The following is a 27,448-nucleotide window of genomic DNA, read 5'->3' as shown; positions in this document are numbered from 1 at the left end:
ATTAGAAACAGAGCAATTTATTGTTGAGTGCTTTTTGTTTATCTGTCTACTGGTATGTGTTGAGGGGCATCAAAAGAGAATATCAGACATAGTGGATCTTGACTCCCCAGGAGCTTATAGGCCAATCGAGGAAAGAAAACACACCACAAAAGACTCTGCATATTCATACATACTAAGATGGAATTGGGAAGGTGTTTGAGTTTTGACTTGCCTCTGAAACGGACCCTGAGAAAAGAATTTGAGTCTATGTGTTTTGAAGAGAAGGTTTAAAAAGAGAAGGAAAACAAGGCAAGGAATGGAAAACAGCCAATAAAGAAAGCATTATTAAGCCAGGTGCAGTAGCTCATGCCTGTAATCCCAGCAGCTCCGGAGGCCCGAGATAGGAGTTCAAAGCCAGCCTCAGCAAAAGCAACGTGCTAAGCAACTCAGTGAGACCCTGTCTCTAAATAGAACACAAAATAGGGCTGGGGATGTGACTCAGTGGTTAAATACCCCAGAGTTCAATCCCCAGTCAAAAAATAAATAAATAAATAAATAAAAGAAAACATTATTAGACAAATATCAAATATCACAATGAGTGATTCCAGGTTAATCCTATGAGGAGACATTGGGAAATGGTATCCAACACATGCCTCAGAGTCATTCTCCCCGTGGGGTAGGGAAGCTACCCCTTCCAGCTTCTGAGGGCTGCAGTTGGGGGTATTAAGGACTCTCTCAGGGATATTAATTCTCCAGCACTTCTGCCTGCCAGTAATATAGGCAGAGCAGCTTTTTGCAGTTCTGGAAAAAAATCCTCAGATATAGTGGGCAGATATTGACACCTGGAAGTCAGCCTGTGCATGTAAAACAGAAAAGTCCAAGACTGTGGGCAGGGGACTGACAGAGTATCTGCTGCAGTAGGATTCTTGGTGGAGGTGAGACTTGACATTGTTCTTTTGTTGTTGTTGTTTATTTATTTGTTTGTTTTGTTGGTGCTGGGGATTGAACTCTGGGCCTTGGGCCTGCAAGGCAAGCACTCTACCAATTGAGCTATATCCCCAGCCTCCTGACAGTGCTCTTTTTCTTTTCTCCCCAGGCTTCCTCATGACCTTGTCCCTGTTGTCCATTGTGTATGGAGCTTTGCGCTGCAACATCCTAGCCATCAAAATCAAGTATGATGAATATGAGGTCAAAGTGAAGCCTCTGGCCTATGTCTGCATCTTCTTCTGGAGGGGCTTTGAGATTGCCACACGAGTCATTGTCCTGGTCCTCTTTACCTCTGTCCTGAAGACCTGGGTGGTGATGATCGTACTCATCAACTTCTTCAGCTTCTTCTTGTACCCCTGGATCATCTTCTGGTGCAGTGGCTCCCCATTCCCCGAAAATATAGAGAAGGCCCTCACCCGGGTGGGCACCACCATCGTGCTGTGCTTCCTCACTTTACTGTATGCTGGCATCAACATGTTCTGCTGGTCAGCTGTACAGCTGAAAATTGATGACCCTGACCTCATCAGCAAGTCCCAGAATTGGTACCGGCTCCTGGTGTACTACATGTTGAGATTCATCGAGAACGCCATCCTCCTGCTCCTGTGGTATCTTTTCAAGACTGACATTTATATGTATGTGTGTGCACCTCTGTTGATTCTGCAGCTGCTCGTTGGGTACTGCACAGCCATTCTCTTCATGCTCGTGTTCTACCAGTTCTTTCACCCTTGCAAAAAGCTCTTCTCCTCCAGTGTTTCTGAAAGCTTCCAGGCATTTCTCAAGTGTTCCTGCTGGAGACGGAGGCAGAAATCCTGTGAGTCCTTAGAAGAGACAGACCTGAGGTCATCCAGAAAACAAGAGGAGATGCCTTCTAGCAGTAAAAGAAGTCCTGAGCCCATTCATATCTTTAGTGCTGAAGAACTGTGCTCTGCTTAAGGGACCCAAGGTCTCTCAGGGCACAGGCATATTGTTTTCTGGGTTGATACCTGTTCTTCATGTAAGCGATGAGCATTGCACAGGGAACCTGGCAGGAAGTTAGCTGTCAACTCCTCATAAGCTGCTGCTCTTTAGGTGCTCTTGGGTATGTGGGAACTAGGGGGAGAAGCCAGGGACACTTGGTGCCGAAGGAGAAGCCTAAAGCACAACAGTTTACAGGTGACCATGTTGTGTTTTTGCAGGTCTTTTTGGCCTTTTCACTGACAGAGTACCCTTGAAGTCTGAGTTAGGCTGGTTAGATCCATCAGGTAGAATGAGGCAAGGGGCTTACTTGTTTTCTAGTTTTCTGGATTATTAGTCTGATAGCCTGATAATTTGTTTCCCCCAAACTTAGTTTTTACCCAAGAGCTGTCCTGATGACCAGAGAAGGTTACTAGGGTTTTGCCATCAGCAACATCATTCCTGTCAGAGCTTACAGGGAGGGTTGTTCAAGTTTGGTTTTTGAATAGATACATGTTCTATTTTCATCTCATTAGGGCTTTTTGTACATAACCAACTATAGCCACATGGCATGCTATCATCTGTAATTGATTTGAGACCCTAGATTTGGAAACTTGATTCCCTAGGATCCATGGCTGCAACATTGCATTCTAAATTTGGTTATGGAAGCCCTAGATTTTTAGGAAAGTCGTGTTCCTTCCATATGTTGAAGAAATTGTGGATCAGGAAGGTTGTTAAAACATCAAAATGATGGAGGCTTATGTAAGTAGAATTCCTCCCTTCACAGAATGTTTGAAGATGTGAGTCAGCTTGAAGGCAGGCTTTAACCTCCACAAGGTTCAGTCATGTCGTACAGTTCTGGGAAATTTCTAGTAGAATTTGCTAGGATTCACCTTTTCAGGAAAGAATTAAATTAAAGTGATAGTTTTCACTCTGGCCTCCCCCTTCCATGTTTGTCAGGAAAGTTTGAGACAAGAGTTACCTCAGTTAACTTAAGTTTTTCTAGAAAACCCTGCAGAAATCTCTTGCCCAGTGCAGGTATATAGGGCATTTTAATTTTCATTATTTGAAGGGAAAGGATTTTCCTCACCACCCACCCCTAGATAGTGATTGACTTAAGAAACATTTTCAGTAAATAGAGATGACATGACTAGAAGACTTTTTTGTCCCTCATTTTGGTTTGGCATAATTGTAAGTTAATTTGAACAAGATCTCCAGTTTTATCATCTATATAATTTCTTCTTTAATCTAGAATTCTCTTGTTTCATTAAAGAGGATTGGCTAGCATGTTCTCAATTGTCTTTTAAAAAAATGCCTAGTGCTAGTGCTATTATTTCTACCTTTTAGCATCTTGATAATAAAATACCTGGAAACGGGAAACCATAAAGATCACACTAATTTAGAGTGAGGATGAAAGTAAGACCTGAGAAATTTACAAAGATAACTCATTTATGGACTCTACTTTACCAGATGGAACAGGAATCCACTTCTCTGACTATATGAATGCACAAGACATACTTATTTGGCCATCCTGATTCTGATAATTTTCCTTTTTAATTTTTTTTGTGTGTCAAATATATAAGTAATTTCATACAGATGAAAATGTGATTCAGAAGTCAATTTCCACTACATTCATGGGTCCATGAAACAATAAATATTATTTCACAGGATCCATGTTCTTTAATATTTTACACAATTCTGTATATATTAATTAGATCCTAAACCATAGAGCCTCGATTTTAGTTTTATGAGATACCTTTCTCATTTGAAATTCTTTTGATTTATCAATATTTATTGTTTAATTTTGTAGGAATGCCCATTTTTGTCTATTTTTAGCCAAATAAGAATAAATTCTAGACTGTGTCATACACTTGTCCTATTTTTAATAGGCTAGATAAACTGTGAGCATACATCATCAAAAGAATACATCATACAACATAAACTTCCATGTACTTTCCATGGGCATGGATACACACTCATACTATAGAAAAACACCTTAGAGAATATATAACAACTTCAGGTTAAAGCTAAGATGTTAAAACCTTAGAACCCTTTTGTTCTTTAGGGTTCTGTAGATAACAGCAAAGCCATTTCTATGTCATTCCAAGTGTTTCTTTAATATCAAACCAGTTCCTTCTGTTTATCGACACCAGATATTTTCAAGCTTTTTTATGAGGAAGGCATTCTTGCCTTGAAGCTTTGCAGTGGCTGATGGTAGGAGCAATGGTGCCCCTTTTCCATCAGAAATGCTTTCGGGTCATGCTTTGGGAGTGAGGACTTAGAGCAGCCACCAGCCTGTCACTCAGGAGGCTTGTTCAGAATTAGACAAGGATGGAAAGAAGGGTATTTCTCAGCTTTGGTTTATAACCTTGCCACCAAAACCCTTGCAAAATGTTAAATTTCAAATACATTGCAAATCACTTTAATTTAGATGATGATAAACATTATTTTATTTTGTTACCAGGGATTAAACCCAGGGACACTTTACCAGAGAGCCACATCCCCAGCCCTTTCTGTTTTATTTTTAGACAGGATCTCACTAAGTCACTTAAGGTCTTGCTAAGTTGCTGAGGGTAGCTTTGAACTTTCAATCCTCCTACCTCAGCCTCCTGAGCCACCAGAGATTACAAGCCCAGTGATTGTAAGCATCTTAAGTGACCCCCAACCCTAACAGTGATAATCAGTTTGTCAGACTCCCAAATTGCAGTTCACACATTTATACAGACAGAAGATTGGTAACTAAATTAGACATTCTATCAATTTTAACCTTTGATATATATAGTTAACCCAACTTCAGGGACATGTATATCTGTTTACTTTAGGGGAGAGAAATTGTTACTTTTTTTTTCTGCATGGTAAAAATGTTAAGTCATGTGAACTGAAATTTTTTGGTTTTAAATTATTATCTCAGAAATGGAAAAACTACAGTTTATTCTGGAAAGCTAAGTTCTAAACACATAAAACCAGCAAATTCCCACACATGTTAGGAGTCAAAATATGTTTTTCAATTATAATTCATATTTCGAAAACTCTCAGTGCACTGGGCACAGTGGCACATGCCTATAACCCCAGCAACTTGGCAGGCTGAGGCAGGAGGATCACAAGTTGAAAGCTGGCCTCAGCAACTTAGAAAGAACCTCTCTCAAAATAAAAAATAGAAAGGGCTGGGGATGTGGCTCAGTGGTTAAGCACACCTGGATTCAATCCCTGGTACTAAAAAGAAAAACAAAAAAACCTTTCAGTACTTTGTCTAATTAACCACATGCCATAACCTGTCATGACAGCTGTTCCAGCTGTATCACTATAATTTGGCTGGATGGGGATGAAGTATTTGCTCAAAAATCTATTGAAATAAGATCATCAAACATGTTTAGACTTTCTCTTGCCATTACTGGAGACAGCCTAGTTTAGAGATTGGCATCTCCCTGTTCAGCCCCACAAGTTTCTCACCCACCAAATTAGGATGATAGACTTGTCCAACCTACCTCAGAAGGTTGTGGGAAAGATCAAATTATGTAACAGGTGTGAAAGTGCTTTCAAAATGTTTTTTAAAAGTGCCATGCATAAAGAGTTAATATATTATTCAAATCCATAAGCAGGTTATTGTTATTTTTTTACTGTTTGAAAAGAAGTAGCATCATCCACATGAGTGTCTTGAGTGAATATGTGAGCCTTTGGCCTTCTCAGCAGTTGCCCTTTCTCTTACCACCTCTTGCTTCCAAATTTAGCACCCAAACCTGTAGTACTTGGAGGGAAAAGATCCAATGAATCTGAGAAAGAGCTTCTGATGCAAATGAGTTGATCAAATGGTATTGTCTTTCATAGGGGACATCTTTGGCTAATTGTACTTTACAACTAGAATGGCTGATTCAAGGCATTAACTGAATGTGAGTATAATCTTTTCAGCCTTGTAAGTGTGAAAATAAGCATTAAAATTGATTGTTGAATACAGCATTTCCTTGGAAAACACCTTAGAACATTAGTTTTATGGTTATGAGTGTATGTGCCAATACTTCTCAGCCAATGCATTATGGATGTGAGCTTTTGTGGACTGCTTCTCTGAGTCATTGACTCAAATGTTGTATATGTTTCTTCACGTAATAAATTAATTTTTCAATTTCTCCTTGCATTTCATTCTTTATTCAGTCCTTCCTGACTTTTTCTTTCTTTCTTTCTTTTTTTAACTTCAGGAAATATTTTAAAAGACAGAAATTTGAAAATGGTTTCGTTGTTATTGGTTGGTTTTGCAATCTCACATAGACATTCTTTTTGTAGGATGAGAAATTTGAGAGTGCTAGGATTCAGCCTTGTAAAACAGCCATAGTCCATGAAAACTCCTCTGCTTGTTTAATAAGCATTTACTTTATTTATTAAAGGTGCACTGCTGGGTACCAAGATTCTGCTCAGTTTTATGTTCAGTTGCCAAATGTGATGCCAAAAGAGATGCAGTATATATATATATATATATATATATATATATATATATATATATATATATATCTTTTAGACTAACGTAAATGGTATATTGACCCAGAAATATAAAACACCAAACGAGTGGCTTCATATTAACATAAACAAATAATTGAATTAAATCGCTGTCCATGGTTGGAAAAAATATCAGTCATTAAAAGGGATCATTTCCTACACATGGACTGTTAAATAATTCCTTCACTTCTGAAGGTGGCGTAAGACTTAGATATAGATAAGCTTTCTTTTAAAAACAGCTTTATAAAGGTTCATATGCAAAAATTGCATGTATTGAATGTGTAAAATTTCATGAGTTTAAACATACTTCTTGGTTTTCTCTTTTGGGAAGAACACATGAAATCTACCCTCTTCACATTTTAAGTTCACAATACAATGTTGTCAACTATATGTCCTATGTTGTACAGCAGATTTATAAAAAATAATGTTTTGTTGGTACTCCATGAGTTAATGAATCTTTTTTTTTTGTAGTTGTAGATGGACAGTATGCCTTTATTTTATTTTTTATATGGTGCTAAGAATCAAACCCAGTGCTTTGCGCGTGCTAGGCACTGCCACTGAGTACAGCCCTAGCCTAAACTTATTCTTTTATAACTGAACCCTTATAACCTTTGAATAGCTCCCTATTTCTCTTCTCCTCAGCTCCTAGCAACCACTCTTCTACTCTTTAGTTCCATGAGTTGGACTCTTTTAGATCTCTCATATAAGTGGAATCATGTAGTATTTGTCCTTGTATGTCTGATTTTTAGTATGCACTCTGAATTCATTCATGTTGTCATAAGTGGCAGGATCTCCTTTTGTAGGGTTGGAGAATATTTTATTATACGTTTATATCACATTTTATTCATTCATCTGTCAGTGGACATTTGGATTGTCTTCATATCTTGGCTATTGTGAATAATGCTACAATGAACATGTGAGTGCAGATGTCACTTTGAGATCCTGATTTCATTTATTTTGGATACATTCCTAGAAGTGGGATTTCGGATCATATGGTATTTTTGTATTTTTAATTTTTTGAGAAGCCTCCATTATATTTTCCATACTGGGTGCACCATTCTATATCCCTACCAACAATGTAAAGTGTTCCAACTTCTCCACATCCCCACCAACACTTATATCTGGTTTTGGTTTTTATAGTAGCCATCCTAACAGGTGTGAGGTGATATCTTGTGATGTTGATTTGCATTTCCCTGATAATTGGTGATGTTGAGCACGTTTTCACATACTTGTTGACCATATGTATGTTTGCTTTGGAGAAATGTCTATTGGAGTCCTTTGTCCATCTTTTAATCGGATGGTGGTGGTTGTTCATATATTTTGGAGATTAAACCCTTATCAAATACATTGTTTGGAAATATTGTCTCCCATTCAGTAGACTGTCTTTTCATCCTGTCGATTGTTCCCTTTGCTAGGCACAAGTCTTTTCAAAGATATCTCTTGGTGTTAAGAAAACAGAATGTCAGCCCAGCAAGATGGCACACACCTGAAATCCCAGCTGCTGGGGGAGACTGAGGCAGGAGGATCACAAGTTCAAGGCAGCTGTGGCAACTTAGCCAGACGCTGTCTCAAAATAAAAAATAAAAACGACTGGGGATATAAGTCAGTGATAAGGTTCCCCTGAGTTGCCATCCCCAGTATCAGGGGGGAAAAATTATATATATATTTTTTTTTCAAATAAGAAAACTGAATGTCACCAAGTATAGAGTTCAAGTAGGCCGATCTGAAATTACAATTATGTTTGCAAATGTTTTATTTTGAAGTAATTTCAAATGAATAGAAGAACCTCAGGAATAGCAGGATTTAAAAAAAAATCTTTTACCCAGATTTATCTATTTTTGTCTCTCACTCTTTCATGATCCATTTGAGATTATGCTGCAGAAATTACACCCTTTTGTGTCCTGGCTTCTATTTATTTATTTATTGGCATTACACCCTTTTATTCATAAATATTTTCTTGCATTTTTCCTAATAAAGGCTAAAATGGCCACAGTACAATTATCACACGGGGGACTTTGAACATTGATACAATACTTGTATCTAATCTAGAATCCATATTCCATTTAGTATCTTTGCCTTTCACAACATTTGTCTTCACAAAGTGTCCACAACCACTTAAATCAACTGAGTGCTCTTCTGTGGGGTTCTCTTTATTTAAAACTATGAGTAAGCTTTAACTTCCCTGTGAATACTTGGAAAAGTACAACAGACTTTGAAAAGTTATTTGAAGAAAATACATACATGCTGTCAGTACTGAAAATAGCTTAAAACCATAGATTTGAAATGTTTATAGGCAAACTGGATAATTCTTTCACAGCTACTTTTATACACACACACACACACACACACACACACACACACACAAATACATACTTACCAGGGATTGAATTCAGAGGAGCTTAACCACTGAGCCATATCCCCAGCCCTTTTTTATATTTTATTTAGAGACAGAGTCTTGCTAAGTTGCTTAGGGCCTCACTAAGTTGCTGAGGCTGGTTTTGAACTTGCAATCCTCTTGCCTCAGCCTTCTGCATCACTGAGATTACAGGCGGGTGCCACCGTTCCTGGCCACAACTACCATTTTAGGCTTCACGTATTTGCCACTGAATATGTGAGCCCACTGTGTCAGCTCTGTAAAACGATGTTTTGTCCCAAGTTTATAAATATTCGGAATGTGATGAGAGAAGTACATACTATTCTGCTATGACCATATTTCTCTGAGTGTCCCCCTCTCAGGAGGGTGTATTTTCTTTTTAAAATATTTTAATTGACACCTAAGAATTATACATATTTATGGGGTACCGTATTATGTTTCAATATATGTGTACACTGTATTATGTTCAAATCAGGGTAAACATGTCTCCTCAAACATTTATCCTTTGCAGTAAAAGCATTCAAAACCCTTTCTTATAGCTTTTTTAAAATATATGGTACATTATCATCATCCATAGTTACCCTACAGTTCAGTAGAATACCAGAACTTATTTCTCCTACCTAACTATAACTCCAGGAGACTGTTTTCTATGAAGATCTTTTCAACTGAAAAAAAACTCAGAAATGTCAATTATATGTTGTAATTAAATGAATGACTTTTGGGTGGGAGGGGTACTGGGTATTGAACTGAGGTTGATCTCCTGCTGAGGTGTTGCTGTTTTATTTTTTATTTTGAGACAGCTAATTATTGCTGAGACTGATCTTGAACTTGGGATTCTCCTGCCTCAGCTTTTCAAGTTGCTGGAATTACAGGCATGTGTCACCACACCAGGCAAATGAATAACATTTTCTCTTTTTTCAGGAGAAGGTACTTCGTAGCAGCCGGGATTTGGATAAAGCTGGAAATTCAGAAACCCCCAATCCCTTCTTCCCTAGTTCACAATAAGCCCTGGTAGCCTAGGCCCTAGTGTGCTAAAAACCATGGTGAGTTCACTGCAGAAGCATGCTCTAGGGAATGCCTTCAGCTCCTGTTACCCTCTTGGCATGATTGTTTCTCTGGAAATTACTAGACCTAAGAGACTAAACTGGTTTAAGCAAGTTTTGGAACCAAGAGCATCTTCAAGGAGCATACAGCAGCATGTGACAGCATCTCTCTCTTGCAGCAGATAATCAGAAAATTTTCCACCCAGACTATGTTGTGGCAACTCATCTCTGTGAGGGACTTGCGGGGTTTGCCTCCTCTCAGGGAGGATCAATTCATCCAGATTGATTGGGAGATTCTGCCTGTGCTTTTGCTCTCTGCCACCTTCCCATCCTGAATTAATTTTCTCTCTGAATGATGAATTCCTGATTGAAACCTGATTAGCGTGCTTCCTAGAGCCCTGGAAAATACCATCCTCCTTAAACATCTGAATTATGCATCCTGGTTTAATTTCTTATCAGTTTGCTTCCGATCTTAATTACCTAAACTCTACAGTTAATGAGTCAAATTTTCAGGAGCAATAGCACTCAAGATAGAAAACAGGATTTCCAAGTTCTATTTTGGAGTGCAGCTGCCAGACCATGACCACCAACAGCCCAGCAGAGCCCAAAAGGGCTCCCTGCTGTCACCTCCTAACAAAAGGACCTTCCTAAGTGGAGTAGCAGAATTGTTTAGAACAATGATGCTCAGCTGTACAGCTGCAGGGCTCCAAGCAGTGCAAAGATACTGTTATCCTCCCCAGTAACTAGAAATGTCTGGCACATACTTGAGCAATTATTTTTCTAGCTAGTGGGAATGCTGTTGTAATGCCACAGGACCCCTGAAAACTGTCACTCTTGTCAAAGTAACTTTGTCATTATCCTCCCAGCCCCCACCACGAGACTATTAAAAATTGAAAAGTCAACCACTATCATGTAGGGGGTAACCTTAAAGATGTTCTTTGCAACTGAAACTCTGGGAAACTACTCCCCAGGTTTTTCCTCTGCTGGAATAGTTTCTCCTCTGTACTTCTGGTTATACTCTTCTTGCACAAATTACTTGGCTTCTATCATTTCCAGCTTGATTCAAGAAATGAGAAGAGATTTGTGTTTTAAAAGTGGATGGTGAAAGTGCACCAAGGTCTTGGAGCTGCATTTTATAGTACACGTGGTTAAAAGTGGCTTAAACGTTAGAATTGTTCTTTAACCTAACAAGAAGTTTGGAGAATTGGAGAGAGGTGATTCTAGATTCTAACAAGGAAAAAAGTCTTTAGGCAGGGCTGGGGATATAACTCAGTTGGTAGAGTGCTTGCCTCGCATGTACAAGGCCCTGGGTTCAATCCCCAGCACCACCAGGGGGGGAAAAAAATGTCTTCAGGTGCCAGAAGCTCCCCTGTCCTTCCTTTCTGACATCTTCAAATTTGTGCTTCTCTCCTTATGACCTGAATCCAAAAATCAGAAATGGCATTTCTCTCTGGGCATCTTTTATTTCAGGAGGAAAATCCTTCCTAGAACCTCCCACCATCCCCAAGCCTTGGAGCAAAATTTCCTAAGGTTTTTACTGGGCAAGTTTGGGTAACAATCCCACCCCAGAAGCTGTCTCTGGCAAGGAGAATGGAAATGGCACAGCTTCCTTTGACTATGTAAATTCACTTCTCAGAGTTGGTGAAGGAACCACCATCATCCCTTAGCGTATGGAAGGAAGAACACCAGTGACATTAGGGTCCTACTGGCAACGAAGAAGAATGGGGAAGTGGCCAATTGCTGAGCAACCTGTAGTGTCTTTTGCTGATATTTTAGACAAATAAATACCCAGCTAAGCTGATGAATTAGGGAAGAATATAAAAGCTCCTTGTCCTCTCTTTCCAAGGAAAGAAAAAAAAATCCACTACTTATCCCATCTCGCATCTTATTGTTACCAAAAGCTCCATCCTTGTCCCTGATGCCTATCCAATAAGAAGGATACAGTTTTGAGAAAAAGGAAAAAGAAGGTTTATTGCTTTGCTAGCAAAGGAGAAATACAGGGGACACCTGTCCCAAAGGTTGTGACTCTCCCCATCAGGAAGGACCAGGTTTTAAGGAACTCTTCAAGAGTTACATTCCAGGTGTGCTCTGGTAGGGGGTTCCAGGGTGCCCTGATGGCATGTTAGGATTCACTTGTTAATTTGGGAGATAGTCACTTCCCAGATCCTCAGTAGGCTTCACCTTCCTGTAGTGGATGTGTTCAAGGGCAATTAACTAGGGGAAGAAAAGAGAACACTGACTCCCCAGTCTTGTTAGGGAAGGGGAGAGGGGAGAAGAGAGATAAAACCATTGTTTAAAAAAATAGGCTTATAGCAATGAGGGCTATATTCAGAAGGTGAAGGGACCACTGTTACAGGAAAAAAAAAAAAAGGTATATTGCTTTGCTAGCAAAGGAGAAGCACAGGGAACTATGAGGTATTTTCAGTACCAGAGGCTGTGGTTCTGCCCATCAGGGAGAACAGAAGGCTTTTAAAGCTCTTCAGGGCTGGGGATATAGCTCAGTTGGTAGAGTGCCTGCCTCACATGCACAAGGCCCTGGGTTCAATCCCCAGCACCACCAAAAAATAAAAAATAAATAAAAAGAAGCTCCATCCCAGGTGCACCCTGATGGTATGTTGAAATTCACTTGCCAATTTGGGAGACAGTCACTTCCTAGACCTTCCAGTGACATCTCCTTCCTGAGGTGGATATGCATTCAAGGACAGATAACTCAAAATAATCTGTTCCCCATCCCCTCCAATTCAGGGAGAGGGAGAAGAGGAAAAGAAAAACAGGTCCCTCTTAAATAAGCAGTGTGGAGAAGTGAACCATTATTACAATATGTCTCATTGCTGAGGGTGGCTTTGAACTTGGGATCATCCTGTCTCAGCCTCCCGAGCCACTGGGATGACAGGCATGCTTCACTATGCCCAGCTCCTCTAATTTTTTAATAATTTGTTGTGATTTCCTTTTCATTCTGAATTGATGCCCTTTCATTTTGTAGCTAATTTTGAGATCAAGCTTTATTTTTTTAACACCTCTACCTAACCAAATTTCTTAAGCTTCTTTTTTTATTTTATTTTTTAGGTGTAGTTGGACACAATGCCTTTATTTTACTTATTTATATGTGGTGCTGAGTATGAAACCCAGGGCCTTGCACGTGCTAGGTGAGCACTGTACCGCTGAGCTACACCCTCGGCCCCCTAAGCTTTGAGCTCCCTGCCCAAATCTGATATGTGACTACACTTTAGCCTCGTGAAGGCCCTGAGTAGTGTGTTCCTGGCAAAGGAAACAGTACGTATAAAAGACTAGCTTAGTAACAAGGATATTTATATTCAGAGAACAGGCTAGAACATGGGAGAGAAGTAAGATTGGAGATGTGATCAGAGTCCACTTTGTAAGATGGAGCAGAAAATGATAGACATTATGTTAAGCATGATATATGCATGATCACGTTTATTCTTCACAATAACATTATTCAACAGTTACTGTAATTATTCCCTTTGTACAGAGGGGAAAGCTGAGGCTGAAATTCTGTGGTTACATTGTAAGTGGCAGGGTTGGGATTCAAGCCCAATATTGTCTAATGCCAAAGCCCCAGTGCTTAAATCACTGACTCCCAAACTTTGTCCAGTTTGCAGATGTGGCTGACTATGGAAGATGACAGAGACCAAGGAAAGCACACTGGGTGCCATTGTCCTATTATGAAGAGGCAGAAACTCATACAGGGCAGCCCTTACTGAAAAGGGGGAGGTGGTTTCTTCTAGGGTGTCAGATGGGGGACAGGAGTGCCCTCTGTAGCTCAAAGAACTGTAGCATGGCTCTTCAGAGCCGTAGGAAGGCCAATGGACTAAAGTCACAAGGGTTACAAAGGAACAGACTCTGGGATTGAGATCCCATCATTGTATAACAATATTTGTTGTGTCCACCACTCTCTTCTTCCTGGGGAATAAAAGTACAGGGCTTACCAAGTTGAACTGGCGAGTTAGAGCCTAGAACCTGGTTTCTCATATATTTATTTTTTATATTTTGAATCAATAAGTTAGTGCATCTTACATAGATAAAATAGAAAAAAAATATTTTCTTCCAACTGAAATTTTAGGGGGTGTCTATTAAGAGCTCTTATTGTGGGCTGGGGATGTGGCTCAAGCGGTAGCGCGCTCGCCTGGCATGCGTGCGGCCCGGGTTCGATCCTCAGCACCACATACCAACAAAGATGTTGTGTCCGCCGAATTAAAAAAAAAATGAATAAATATTACAATTCTCTCTCTCTCTCTCTCTCTCTCTCTCTCTCTCTCTCTCTCTCTCTCAAAAAAAAAAAAAGAGCTCTTATTGTGTCTTGATTAAGGGACCACAGAATTACATGAGGTTTGATAGTATCGGGTTAAGGGTCAAGAAATACTTCAGTCCCCACCCAGACCATTCATGTCTTCCTTCAGTGTCCCCAAGGATGATGTTTATTAAGAGAAAGAAGCAAGAAGTTTTATCATGTCTACCAACCCCAATGTGGGAACTCCACTTAACTTCTGTGATACTAGTAGAAAGATCTTTTTCCCCACTTGGGGAAGGTTTAATTAGTTTCGATATTTAAAAGCAGGTTATAAGACCTGTCTTTATGTGTCCTATAAATATCTTGGTGATATTTATATCCCCAAATATAAATATATTTATATAAATATAAATTTTACTTTGTTCAGGACACCAAGGACCTGGACCCCAATTGGACACCACAATGATAACCATTTCACCCAGTACCATAAATTTTACTTTTATATTTATATAAATATATATTTTATAACTCTTGAAATTAAAAGATCAATGGGAGTCGAGTGCAGTGGTACATGCCTATAATGCCAGTGATTCAAGAGGCTAAGGCAGAAGGATGCCAAATTCAAGGTCAGCCTCAGCAACTTAGTGAGACCCTGTTTCAAAATAAAAAATAAAAAGGACTGGGGATGTGGCTCAGTATTTACCTCTGGGTTCAATCCCCAGTACCATAAATAAATAAATAAGAGATCAATGGGAGAGAAAGCTCAACCACCTGTACCTAAGGGCATATCTTTCACTTGTAAAGTGCCTAATGTGGACTAATCTTGGCCCTGAAATCTGACCAACTGGCCCCAGACTTTTCCTTCTTAAGTATAGAAAGGATTCCAGGAGTTGTGTAAGCAGGCACAGTGGTCTTTCTTCAACCGCCAGGGTCATACATTTTGTTAGGTAGAAGTTCAGGGATGCCAAAATGCCAGAAGCAGGGTATAAGAAAGATGATGCTGGAGGACAAGACAGAGAGATGTGTCCTGTCCCTGTTTAGGATAAATTCCATTACCAGGACAACTTCTGCCACTGAGTACTTATCACCATGACAACTCCTGCCACGGGTTCAATATTTTAAAATGACCAATGGGAGTAAAGTGGGAAGTATTCTAATTAGGTTTTTTAAAGTCACAAGTGTGGGGGGCTGTTGGAGAATATTCTAAACAGGTATCATAAGGTAACCAATGGGAGAAAATGGGTACAGATCCATATAGGGAAGAGAACACTTCACAGCTCAGCTTATGATGCTAATTTCCATACACCAGGGCCTTGGCCCTCTCTCTCCCACTCAACCCAATCCCCTCACCTTTAATAAATCTGTACTTTGCCTGTTACTTGTGTGTGTCTTGCTCAATTCTTTGTTCAGGACACTAATGACCTGGACCAACTGGACACCACAATGATAACCATTTCACCTAGTACCATGGATTATAGAAAAATAATAATAATCCAGATTCTTCTGCCTGAACATTGACCTTATTTTCTAGGTCTTAGAACTCCTTGGCACTGTTCTACATTACATATTCCACCTTCCACACTGAGTTAATTCCTTCCTTTCTTTAGAGAAGGAAATTCTGAAGGAAAAAGATAACCAAGGTTTCTATTAAACCCCAAAGACCTACTCGGATATGGAAACACTATTTTTCACTGACAGAGATACTTGGGATGACAGGAGAAAATAAATATGATGTTCTCAGAGCCCTGATAGCATCTACATGTTTCCAGAAAGAAAGAAATTTTATGGTAGAATGTCATCTACTTAGATAGCCCTTGCATTCAGCATCAAATTCTTTTTCTTTCTTTTTTTTTCTTGGTACTGGGGATTGAACTCAGGGACACTCAACCACTGAGCCACATCCACAGCCCTATTTTGTATTTTATTTAGACAAAGGGTCTCACTGAGTTGCTTAGAGCCTCACTTTTGCTGAGACTGGCTTTGAACTCATGATCCTCCTGTCTCAGCCTCCTGAGCTGCTGGGATTACAGGCATGTGCCACCACGCCAGGCTCAGCATCAGATTCTAATATATTTGATGGGGATATAGCTCAGTTGGTAGAGTGCTTGCCTCACATGCATAAGGCCCTGGGTTCAATCCCCAGCACCACACACACAAAAAATGATGAACACCTCCAAAACTGTCAACCCAGTCAAGCTCTGTTCCTCAATGGCGTTGTCCCTTTCCCAAGTCAGGAAAAGTGTTTAGAGTAAGAGCAGGCACTCTTCATCCTAATTTCTCATTTCTGTATTCAGAAAATGCCCTGAGTAGTGGGGGAAATGTTTTCTGTGTGTGATTCCCTAACTTACAGGCCCATCAGCATCACCAGGGGAGGAGGATTGGCTTTAATAACTGCTAATGAAGATGGGCGCAGTAATGCACACCTGTAATCTCAGTGGCTCAGGAGGCTGAGGCAGGAGGATTGCAGATTCAAAGCCAGCCTCAGCAAGTTACCAAGGCCCTAAGCAACTCGGTGAGGCACTGTCTCTAAATGAAATACAAAATATGGCTGGGGATGTGGCTCAGTGGTTAAGCACCCAGGAGTTCAATCCTTGGTACAAAATAAACAAACAAACAAACAAACAAACTGGAAATGACAGGCCACACCTTCGTCCACTTAATCCATTAAAGGCCCAAGTTTTTAATTCTGCAAGTATTTCAAGAAAATCAACAAAATTGCAATAAAAGAGGTTGGAACTCATAACCAAGAGCTTATATATATTATTACATTAATTAATATTATTATATGCTAAATTTAAAAATTTTATAGGTGTTCCCCATCTGGGACAAGGGAAAAAGTTGGGTTAAACCAGCATCTCCTGGAGTAGGACTCAAACACCAGGATTTGCACTATACCTCTCTAGTGTTCTAGAAATCTTCCTACATAAGTGAAGGCAGGTGCCTGGGGTTTAAAAACAGAGGGCCATTCACCAGATGAAAGTGTCTAAAGGTAGTAGGATCACTGATTTCCTGGCGCTGTGCTCAGGTGTCCAATTAAGTGCCTTTTCTACAATGGAATCCATCCTCCTCACCATTCCCCAAAGCCATGGTTTGGGGCTGCAGGAGGGTGGGTCCTCTCTCATTGCCAGGACAGGGTGGCCTCACCCTCTAGGATTGGTTTTTGAAGTGTTAAAGAAAAGCAAAGGGAACTTGGTCAAGAATCATCTCTCCCAACAAAGCCTGTCTTTCAAGATGGGGCTTCAACTCAAAATATCTTGCTCTTGTCAGTCCTGAGCAGAAACCCCACGTTCCTCTTTCCAGTTCCACCCATTTCATCCCTCTGTTCCCCCATCCCAGGCAGAAAATGCCTCGGGGGTGACCAGGGGCAGGGACAGGCAAATGAGGAAGGGAAATACTCGCTCATATTGTGAGAAATAGAAAGTCTGGAGGTCCATTTTCAGAATATAGTATCCAGCCTTAATTGGAACCAATTGTAGCACTTTAACTATAACCCTTCCCTTTGCCCACCCCAATTTTAAAATTAGCCAATCACGTAGATTGTATCCCTGAGCTCCTCCAATCAGGGCGAAGGGCAGCCCTGCGTGAGGCATATAAACAGGCATACTGCCAGCCCAGTTGTGCTGGCTAGCCAGGTTTTGTAGCAAGCCCTTCTGTCAAAAGTAAAGGTTTGCCTTGCCCTGGCACTTTCCTGTGTCACACGGTATTTCTAACAATATGCTGTTTGTTTTGTTTTTGTGGTGTAGGGCAAGCACTCCACCAACTGAGCTATATCCCCAGCCCCATCTAATGATATGCATTTTAAGATAGGATTATTTCTACTCTATGGGAACAGTTCACTGAACAGGCTCTGTTCTGGGGAGTTTACAAGAATTAAGGCTCTTAATACTGGCCACAACCTAATGGGGTAGCTGGCACAGAGAGGTTAAGTTTCTTGCCCAAAGACACATAGCTGTCATATGCCAGTGAGGAGCTTGACTCCAGATGACTCCAAAGTCTGTACTCTTAACCACTGAGCTCTTCTCTCCCCATGTGGCCCTGTGCCCTCTGCATTTCTCTCCATCTCTTCTCTTGGGTACACAGAGATGAAGAAGCTGTAAGAAAGCAATGTTTTGACATGGGGAATCCAAGAGATTCCCCCATGGTTATGCTTATTGCAAGGAGTTGGAGTACAATATTTGAAAAATAAATAATGTGCAGGAAACAGCGTCAACTGTGCTTCTCATCCATCACTAAAGCCCCTCCCCCGACGGTGTTCAGTCAGTCACTGCAAAGTCCAGGTCCTTTCCTTAAGGCTCTCTGGAATTCCAGACACTTATGTGGATCCATTTTGGCTTCTATGTTGCCCCATGCCCTGCAACCTGGTCCCTGGCCTCCCTCATCACAGCCTCCTGATTCCCCTGCTCCTCTCCTCCTCTCTGCTCTGCAGTTGATGACACGTCTCCGTGTAGTTCCATGGTGCCTTTGGAGTGCTTCTACATGTGTGTTTGAGTTCCCCAACTTGACTGTGGGCATCTGCTTGACAGCCCCACGGTGTTTGGCATAGTAGGGAACACATAGTCGGCCCACAGGAAATATTTGTGAATTGATTCACATGGAAAGAAAAGTCATCTCCATGTCTTCTCTAGGAGTTCAGCTCTTTTCCTGACTTGTTTGCTCTCTGAATCTTTGAAATTCACACTCAATCTCTTGTTTCCTTTATATCTCACATGTGTGCATTGGGCTGTGAGCTAAGCTGCCCGGGGAATATTTCAGCACCTCCAGTCCCTTGCCCAGTGACTTTGGGCTAGGTGTACTAACCTCTCTGCTTGTTTCCACAATGTAAAAGGGTGTCTCAGGAAGTCACCCTGGGAAGTAAAGGGACAGTACACATGCAGCCGCCAGACACACTGTCCATATATATCAGCTATGAAAACAGAGGGGGTTTTCTGGGCGCAGTGGTCTGGGTTGAGGTTCCAGCTACTCCAGAGGCTGGGGTGGGAGGATCCCTTGGGTCCGGGAGTTCCAGGACAGCCTGGCCACAGGGTGAGACCCAGTCTCAAAACAACAACAAATGGTTTGAAGCCTCTCATTCGCTTGGTGATCTCACTTCTGCTCCCTGGCTTCTGGTCCTCAAGGACCTACTTGTACATGCATGGTAAAGCGCTGCGGATTAAATATTTTGCTTTTATTTTATTCACCCCTGTTTCCTCACATTGTTCAAATATACGTCATTTCCAAAAGCATCCTTTGGCTGTCACATTCTCCCTGGGCAGCAGGGGGTGCTAGTTGCTCAGTGCTCTGGAGCTGCTCTGGAAGTTGCATGCTTTCCAATGTTCTCTTTACATTAGGCCCGTTTTTCTTATTCTATGACTGGCTGTTTCCTCCCTCCATGTCTCCCCTCTGCTGCTGACTCACCACTATATCCATGTAACCCCTCCTCAAACGCACTCCTTGTGGATTGTGGCCATTCAGAAACATAGTGACACTTAACATCCCCCACCGCCCAACACACACACACACACACACACACACACACACACACACACACACACACACACCAGATGATGACCAAGAATAATGCTTTTAAAAACAGCCACCATAAAAAGTCTGCAGAAGTTAAGGCCAAACGACCAAACATTAAAATTCGGAGAGGCAGGAAGGGTGAGCACTGAGTAGGTGGCCAACGCTTGTCCCCTGCAAACCCAGACCAGGCCAGGAGGGTCAGGTCTGATGCTCTGCCGCCACACTGGGGCTTGCCCTGGCTTCAGAGCCCTTCTCGGCAGAGTTGTCCTCTGAGAGGCTTCCATAGAGTGGCCAACAGGTAAGAGACTGTACTGGCCCGCCCAGGTAGGGCGAGTTTCTGGGTCACTGTATCAGCTCCCAGATGTTCTGTGATGCATTCAGCTGCATCCCAGAAGCCACTGCCTAGGTCTCCTCGCCAGGTCCTCCTACCACATGTGCTAGTGACAGCAGCCATCATTAATGAGCCAGTGCCATGCACCAGGCATTTTGGCATTCACAGCAACACCCCATTTGATCCTCCAAACAGGCTGAGAAGTAGAAGTCTAGCTTGGGTTAAGTAATTGGTCAAGGTGGTGCAGCTGCTCATTCAGGGGAAGAGCTGGGATGGAGTCCAGGCCATGACTTTCAACCCCTGGCCCTTACCCTTCCACTGCCTTCAGGGCCTCCTAGCGGTCACGTGATCTTACTCCAGCAACAGCAGGTAGAGCAGTTCCATCATGCCATGGGTCCCAGAAGTCACCCCTCTTCACTACCCCCAGCTCACAGCTCTGCAGAGACACCACACCTGGCAATGTGGTCTGCCTCTCTGGGAGAGCGTGTCCTCTCCTTGGAGTCCATCTCCACCAGGTGGAAAGAGGCATCACAGTACCCAGGCAGGCACAATGGCCCAGGGGCAAAGCACATGGCCTGGGAAATGACATTGTCTACAGAGATGCAGAAGCTGGGTGCACTTGGGGCACATGACATGGAGAAGTGGCCAGTTCTGCTGGACCAACCAAGAAGGAAAGAGAAGGGGTCAGCTCTCCTGTAGCCTGGGAGAGGGATGGACAAGCCACTTCTAGGACCTGAGGTTCCCATGGAGGCTGCCTGGTTCTCTATGAGAGCACAGCAGACAGCCCACTCCTAGCGCTTCACCTGGGGGCTGCAGGCCCAGTTCTGAGGAAGAGACAGGAGCAGATTGCCCTGATAGTTTTGGTTCACTGCATGGTTGATTTTATTGGCCTGAAAAATGGGTAGTCATGGCAACTGTGGAAGCTTGTTCCGGAAGGGCCATACTATCTAGTGTTGGCATATAGTTTGTAACTTATATTCCAGAATTCTTCCACCTCTGGGTTGGAAACCATTAATGGAACCCCCCCCCCATCAATTTAGTGGGACACAACCAGAAATATTCTTTAAATGGAACTAGACTAAAACTGAATACAAAGGAAAATATCAGAATGCACTGCACATTTTTAATGAAGTATTCTTTGGGAAAAATTTGTTTCAGTTCTATACACTTGTGAGTGTACTGGGCCAAATATAAAATGTACTTTTTCTGTGGCCATGGCCATAAAAGTTTATAAATTGCCACCAACCCTGGTTTCACTCATTTCCCATTTTGACAGGAAACAAAAGCCTATTTTTTTCTTTCAGAGGAAGAAATGGTTTCTTCTTCTTCTTCTTTTTTTTTTTTTTGTTGTTGTTGTGATTCTGGGGATTGAACCCAGGCACTCTACCAACTGAGTTATATCCTCAGCCCAAGAAGTGGTTTCTTTTTTAAAAAAAAAATATTTATTCTTAAGTTTTACGTAGAAACAATATCTTTATTTTACATTTGTGTGGTGCTGAGGATGGACTCCCAGTGCCTAGTGCATGCTAGGCGAGCACTCTACCACTGAGCCACAATCCCAGCCCCCCAAGAAATGGTTTCTATAGGTAAAAATAGGAGTCAGCCAAAGGATAATCAACAGCAGGACAGAATTCACATTTTATAATTCAATTTATGCACAGTTTTACAAAGGCAAAACTAAACTCTGTGGCCTCACCATGTATCCATTGGTGGTAAAATAATAAAGGAAAGTCCTAAAGTCAGCAAAATGGTTATCCTGAAGGGAAGAGGGGACAATGACCAGGATGGGATATTCTGAGTGGGGGACTCTAGACGACAGGCAATGCTCTGTTTCCTAACTGGAGTGGTCCTTACATGGGGATTCACTTTATAATGATTTGTTAATTTGTGCATTTATGCTATATGCCCTCTACTGCAGGCATATTTCACAATAAAAAAGAATTCTAAATAGTACATTTAAATAGTGTACACCTCATACCACCCTGAAGACACACAATGCTGGCTCTATCTATACATAAATAGATATATATCTAGATATATAGTTATATAGATATAGATAGATCATTTCCTGCAAAAACATCTTACCAATAAAAGATCCACAGAAGTGATTATGCAATTATCTAATTAAGTTAATGTCAGTGCCTACTTTTAGAATAGCACTATCCAATAAAGCTTTCAGTGATAATGGAATATTCTATATCTTCACTGTCCAATACAATAGCCACTGGCCACATTTGGCTATTAAAGCAATTGAAATGTATCCAGTGCATCTGAGGAACTGAACTTTAAATTACGCTTAATTTTAATTAATTTAAATTGAAAAAGCTATATGTGATCATTGGCCGCCACATTGGACAACACAAGCACAGGCTCATTTGGTAGTATACTCAGAAAAACATATGCCTTTCTTCTGAATTTGAATCCCAGATCTGTCACCATGAGCAATGAGGTTTTAGGTGGGTTACCTGGCTTCTCTGATACTAATATACTCACCTAAAAAATGGGGATGCAAAGAGATACTTCATGTTGGGCACAGTGGTGCATGCCTGTAATCCCAGCAGCTTTGGAGGCTGAGGAGGATCGAAAGTTCAAAGCCAGCCTCAGCAACAGGGAGGCACTAAGCAACTCAGGGAGACCTGTCTCTAAATCAAGTAGGGCTGAGGATGTGGCTCAGTGGTTGAGTACCCCTGAGCTTAATGCTCAGTAGCTGCCCCTCCCCCCAAAAAGAGATATTTCATAATCATAATGTGAGAACTGTCCAAAATTAATGTATATAAAGCAACTAACTCAGCACCAGATAATAGTTGATATTCAAGAAATGTTGTTTTGTTCCCATACCTTTGTGGCCATCTCAAACCTGTGTGATCTCCTTCAGATAAGGACTGGGTGAGAAAATTCAAATAGTTTGTCTAGCCTGCCTACTCAATGTTAGGGTAACTGGAGCAAACATCCACGAGAGACACAGCTCTGAGTTCAAGCAGTGGTTTATTGACAGCGAATATCTGCCAGGCTGCCCTTCTGCAAGGCACAGTATCCTGCTGAAAAAAAAAAAAAAAACTTCTTAATTATATAGTCATGTACAATGGAGTCGATAAAAACAACCCATCTGGTTCTGTGATTGTTACTTGGTGTCTTTGTTGTGGTTTCCGTTGTTAGGGACTCTTTGGGGGCAGGGCTAACGGGAAGGTCATGCCTGGGTGGGCAGGTGCTGATTTTCAAAATGGAGTTACTTTGGCCTAAGGACCTAACACCCAACATCCCAAGGACACATCTGCAGGCCAGGGGCATCATTCTTACATCTGGAAATGTTTCCACATTAAAGGAGCAGCTATCACCGGCTGAGGATTAGAAAATGCAAGGGACCCACCTGAAGTTTCACCAAGGAGATAGAATTCAAATTTAGATTTCTCTAAAAACAAATAAAAAATAAAAAGGGCTGGGGATGTAGCTTAGTGGTAGAGCACTCCTGGGTTCAATTCCCCCAAAATAGAAAAGACACCTATCAGTACTTTTGATTGTGTCTATCAAATGGCTTTCATTATATCATCATATATATATATATATATATATATATATATATATATATATATATATATCCTGCCAACTATTTTTTTAATCAGTTACCCTGACTCCATTGCTATAGCTTATATAAAATAAAAACTTTACTTCAGCAAAAGATCTCATACAGAGAGTAGAAATACAAGCTGTGGAACATTAGAGTATATATTTTTTTTCCTTATTTCTTATTTATTTATTTTTTTAGTTGTAGATGGACACAATATCTTTATTTATTTATTTTTAAGTGATGCTGAGGATTGAACCCAGGGCCTCACACCTGTGAGGCAAGTGCTCCACCACTGAGCCACAACCTCAGCCTTCAAGAGAATATATTTTAAGACAAATATCCAATAGGGACTTTGACCCAAAACTTGTAGAGTCCTCCTGGTATGAGAAAGACATTTTCAGCTTTCAATGTAAGTGTCTTTATTGGTTGCTGCAAAACAGCTTGTCAATGAAAGTTTCACAGAAGTGATTAAACAGTTAAATTCTATCAGGGCCAGTTAGTTCCAGGTCAGTGCTGTCCAATAGAACTGAATGCAGAGGGTGTGTTCTGTATCCATGCTGTCTAATAGGTGTGGGTGTGGAGCATGAGATATGTCCAGTGTGACTGAGGAACTGAACATTAAATCATATTTTATTTCAATTCATTTGAATTTAAAGAACCACACATAGCCAGTAGGTACCTTGTTGGACAACACTAGTGGAAAGCCATTTGGTAGATGTAATCAAAAGTACTGATAGGTGTCTTTTCTTTTGGGGGAGTGGGGTGCACGTACTGGGGATTGAACCCAGGGGTGCTCTGCCACTGAGCTACATCCCAGCCCTTTTTAATTTTTCTTTATTTGTTTGTTTGTTTTTAGAGAAATCTAAATTTTAATTCACCTCCTTGGTGAAACTCCAGGTGTGCCCCTTGCATTTTCTAATATTCCCCAGTGACAGCTGCTCCTTTAACAAGGAAACCATTCCCCAAGGCCCAGCCATTGTCCTGCTAACTAGTTCTTTATTTCTCCTTCTTAGCTTCCTACAGGCAGTCATTTCGTGTTAAGGGAAGCAGAACAGGAAAATGCTCCTCAAAACCAGGGTGCCCGGCACCAAGAGGGTGCCCACTGGACCTGACAAACCAGATTTGCAACCCCACGCAGCCTAGGACATATGCATAGTCTGGGCCCCTGATTTTCTTCTTCCCCATTTAATCCTAACGCTTCTGTGGGTTGGAGGAAGGCAGATTAGCCGTCTTCCCGATTTGGCCAACCTGCGAATAAATTCATTTTTCTTTTTATGTCCAGCAGCAGAATTGAAGGACCTAGCGGAAGCGCCCCCTGCTGGCGACATTTGGTCAGGACGCCCCCAGGGGCCAGGGGGCTTTGGAGGAGAGGAACACATAAACTGGCCCTTGATGGTTTTGTTTGATTGGAAAATAGCTTCGTATCAGGACCTTCATTTCTTTCCCTTCGAGCCAGTGTCGACTGCCCTTGCCGCTTTTGATGATACAGTAAGAAAATTTTGGGAATCATTTTTATTTCTTCCTCTGGATGTTGGTGAGTGACTGAATCCAGGCTGTTGGGACCCCCAGAGCCAAGCCTCTGACTGGGGTCCCAGTAACAAACATCTCCATCTGTGAAATAGGGGTGAGAAGAGATGCATCTTAATCTTGAGTGAATACTATGTTAAAACTCATGAATGCAAACCAACTATCACAGAGCCTGCCAGCAGCTGATGTTCAGGAGCTATTGGGTTTTCCTTCCCATCCCTCTGTCGCCTTGGCAGTGTGTGACTGGTGAGACAATACTGATGATTCAGTGCAGCCGACCCAACATCTCTAACAGGAAGTCCCCGCACACCTGAGCAGGGCCAGGGCAGCCCTATAGCTCTGTAGCAGGACTTCCTCCAGAACCCAAACTCCAGACACACACCTGTGCTCCTGTGCCTAAGGAGAAATGCGTGGCTAGAACACCCACCCAGCCCCCAAATACACAAAGATCCCTTCCATATCATGGGGTTTTCTTTGTCTTTTGTTTCTTAGGCTCAACAGTTTACACATTCTGTTCTTAGTAAAGAGGAGACATTATTTACTTCTTCACTGGGTGAATAATTCTTCAGAGAGTCCTCCTTTGGTATGAAGAGGTCAATCTCTTGTTATATGTTACTGAAACTTAGTTTATATTCTCTCTCAGATTTTAAACTTCTTTGGGCCTTTCTAATATGTGTTAAAATGGGACAAGAAGTCTTGATAAATTTCCAGCATTTGAGAAATGGAATTCTCATTCACATTGTCAGGGGCTGAATTGGCTCCATTCACATGATGAAATCTTAGCCTCTAGTACCTCAGAATGAGGCTGCACTTGGGGATAGGTCTTTAAAGAGGCAGTTAAGTTAGAATAAGTCTTAAAGGTGGGCTCTAGTCCAATATGACTGGTGTCATTCATATTGATGAATCTAGATTCATCTCATGGTCTTTGCATTTGATAAAGGCCTTGATAGGGCCCATTAATATTTCTGCAGGTTCGCCTCTTAATGTGGTATTTACATAAGAACAAGACCTTAATTGGGCCCATAACCCTGATTACCTGACCACTGTTTATTCTTATTCATTTATCAGAAGAGGAGCTTAGGATGCAGACGTGCACACTTAGAAAAAAATGCCCTGAGAAGGATCAAGGAAGAAGAGGGGAATCTACAAACCAAGGAGAGAGGCTTAGGAATTGAACCAGATCTGGTGAAACCTTCATCTTTGACTCTTAGTCCCCAGAACTATAAGAAAATAAATTTGTGTAGTTTGAGTCCCACAGACTGAAGAACCCAGATAAGGTGGCCCTGCAAACTAGCACAACACTTCCTTCCATGAAGCTCTTTATACTTGGGCAGATAATTTTGTCTATTACAGCTACTTGATTGCTATAATAAATATTGAAACTTCTGGTGGTTGTAGTTGATTGCACACTTCTGTATGAGCCAATGAAAGGAGACAAGTCTTGAAAGGGTAGCAAGTGGGTCTACTGTTGCATCATAGACATGTGGTCTCCACAGAGGAAGTTGAGATCCTCCTTCACTCTTGACCAGTCAGGCCATATTTGGAACATTTTTTCAACTCTGTATAGCAGTAGATAGGGACTTCAATCTGTGCATTTTGCAGTGAAGCACTAGGTTATGTGCATTGTGCACGCTTAATCCCCTCTCCCATTCTTCAGATGAGGAGACCGAGACTAAGAGGGGATAAATTGATAGCCTAAGGTCATACAGCTGGTAAGTGTAGGGTCAGGATTCAAACTCGGTGTAACTTCATCAAACTAAAGGGGGACAAGAAAGGCTTTGGAGCCACCTGGGAAGATTGAAAAGAATCTCTCATGTGTGCTGAAATATGTTTTCAGGACTTTTGTGAGATAATAGTATCAAGGGAGGTAAGCTCTTCCAATGATCCCTTCTCTTCCACAGTCTCCTAATGTATCTGGGCTCCATGGATCTTCTGCACATCTATCTGTACTTCCCACCCCATGGTTAACAACCTCCCCTTCATCCTCATCTCTTCTCTGAACATTCTATTAGGTCATGGTTTTCTTTCCTCTTAAAGGGCTGGTTGATCTGCTAGCTACAGAAGTTGATTCTCTCACAGTCCGTGGCTATAGGGTGGGAGGAGGGGGAACTGGGGTTGCCTTTGCTCTAGCTGCTCATTGCCATTTCTAGACTTTCATTCTTCCCATATATGCAAATCCCTGTGCTCCTTTGATGTGTAGGGGGGCACTCAGAGGGACCTCCTCAGCCCCTCTTTTTTGAGGTCATGTACTGGCCTTCTAGTTGCTTTCTTAAGAACACATGCTCTATACAGCCCACCTCTCCACGTTACCACTTCTTTCTGAGTAACTTCCAGAAAATCTTCCTTGGCCTCCTCATTCCAAGATCTTCACCTTCCTCCACTTCAGCCACCCTCTCAGAGCCACTCACTGGACCTTGTCATCTCTCAGAAGTGTATCACCTCTGAAGTCTCCATCTCATATGTACCTTCCCAC

The 27,448-nt window shown here is 41.6% G+C and overlaps 1 protein-coding gene across 2 annotated transcripts in view; it reads left to right on the top strand.

Moving 5' to 3' along the window:
* Positions 1 to 5,990, top strand: part of Xk (X-linked Kx blood group antigen, Kell and VPS13A binding protein) — a 57,154-nt gene extending 51,164 nt beyond the window's left edge. For both annotated transcript variants that reach the window (XM_026387578.2, XM_026387579.2), the window contains exon 3: positions 1,076 to 5,990. In XM_026387578.2, coding sequence (XP_026243363.1) covers positions 1,076 to 1,899 — 824 coding nt within the window. In that variant the 3' untranslated portion in view covers positions 1,900 to 5,990. The remainder of the gene's footprint in view (positions 1 to 1,075) is intronic.
* The last annotated feature ends 21,458 nt before the right edge of the window (positions 5,991 to 27,448 follow it).

The sequence above is a fragment of the Urocitellus parryii genome, chromosome X (assembly GCF_045843805.1).
Source record: "Urocitellus parryii isolate mUroPar1 chromosome X, mUroPar1.hap1, whole genome shotgun sequence".
NCBI classification, from domain to species: domain Eukaryota; kingdom Metazoa; phylum Chordata; class Mammalia; order Rodentia; family Sciuridae; genus Urocitellus; species Urocitellus parryii.
This window is presented reverse-complemented; position numbering and strand designations above follow the sequence as displayed.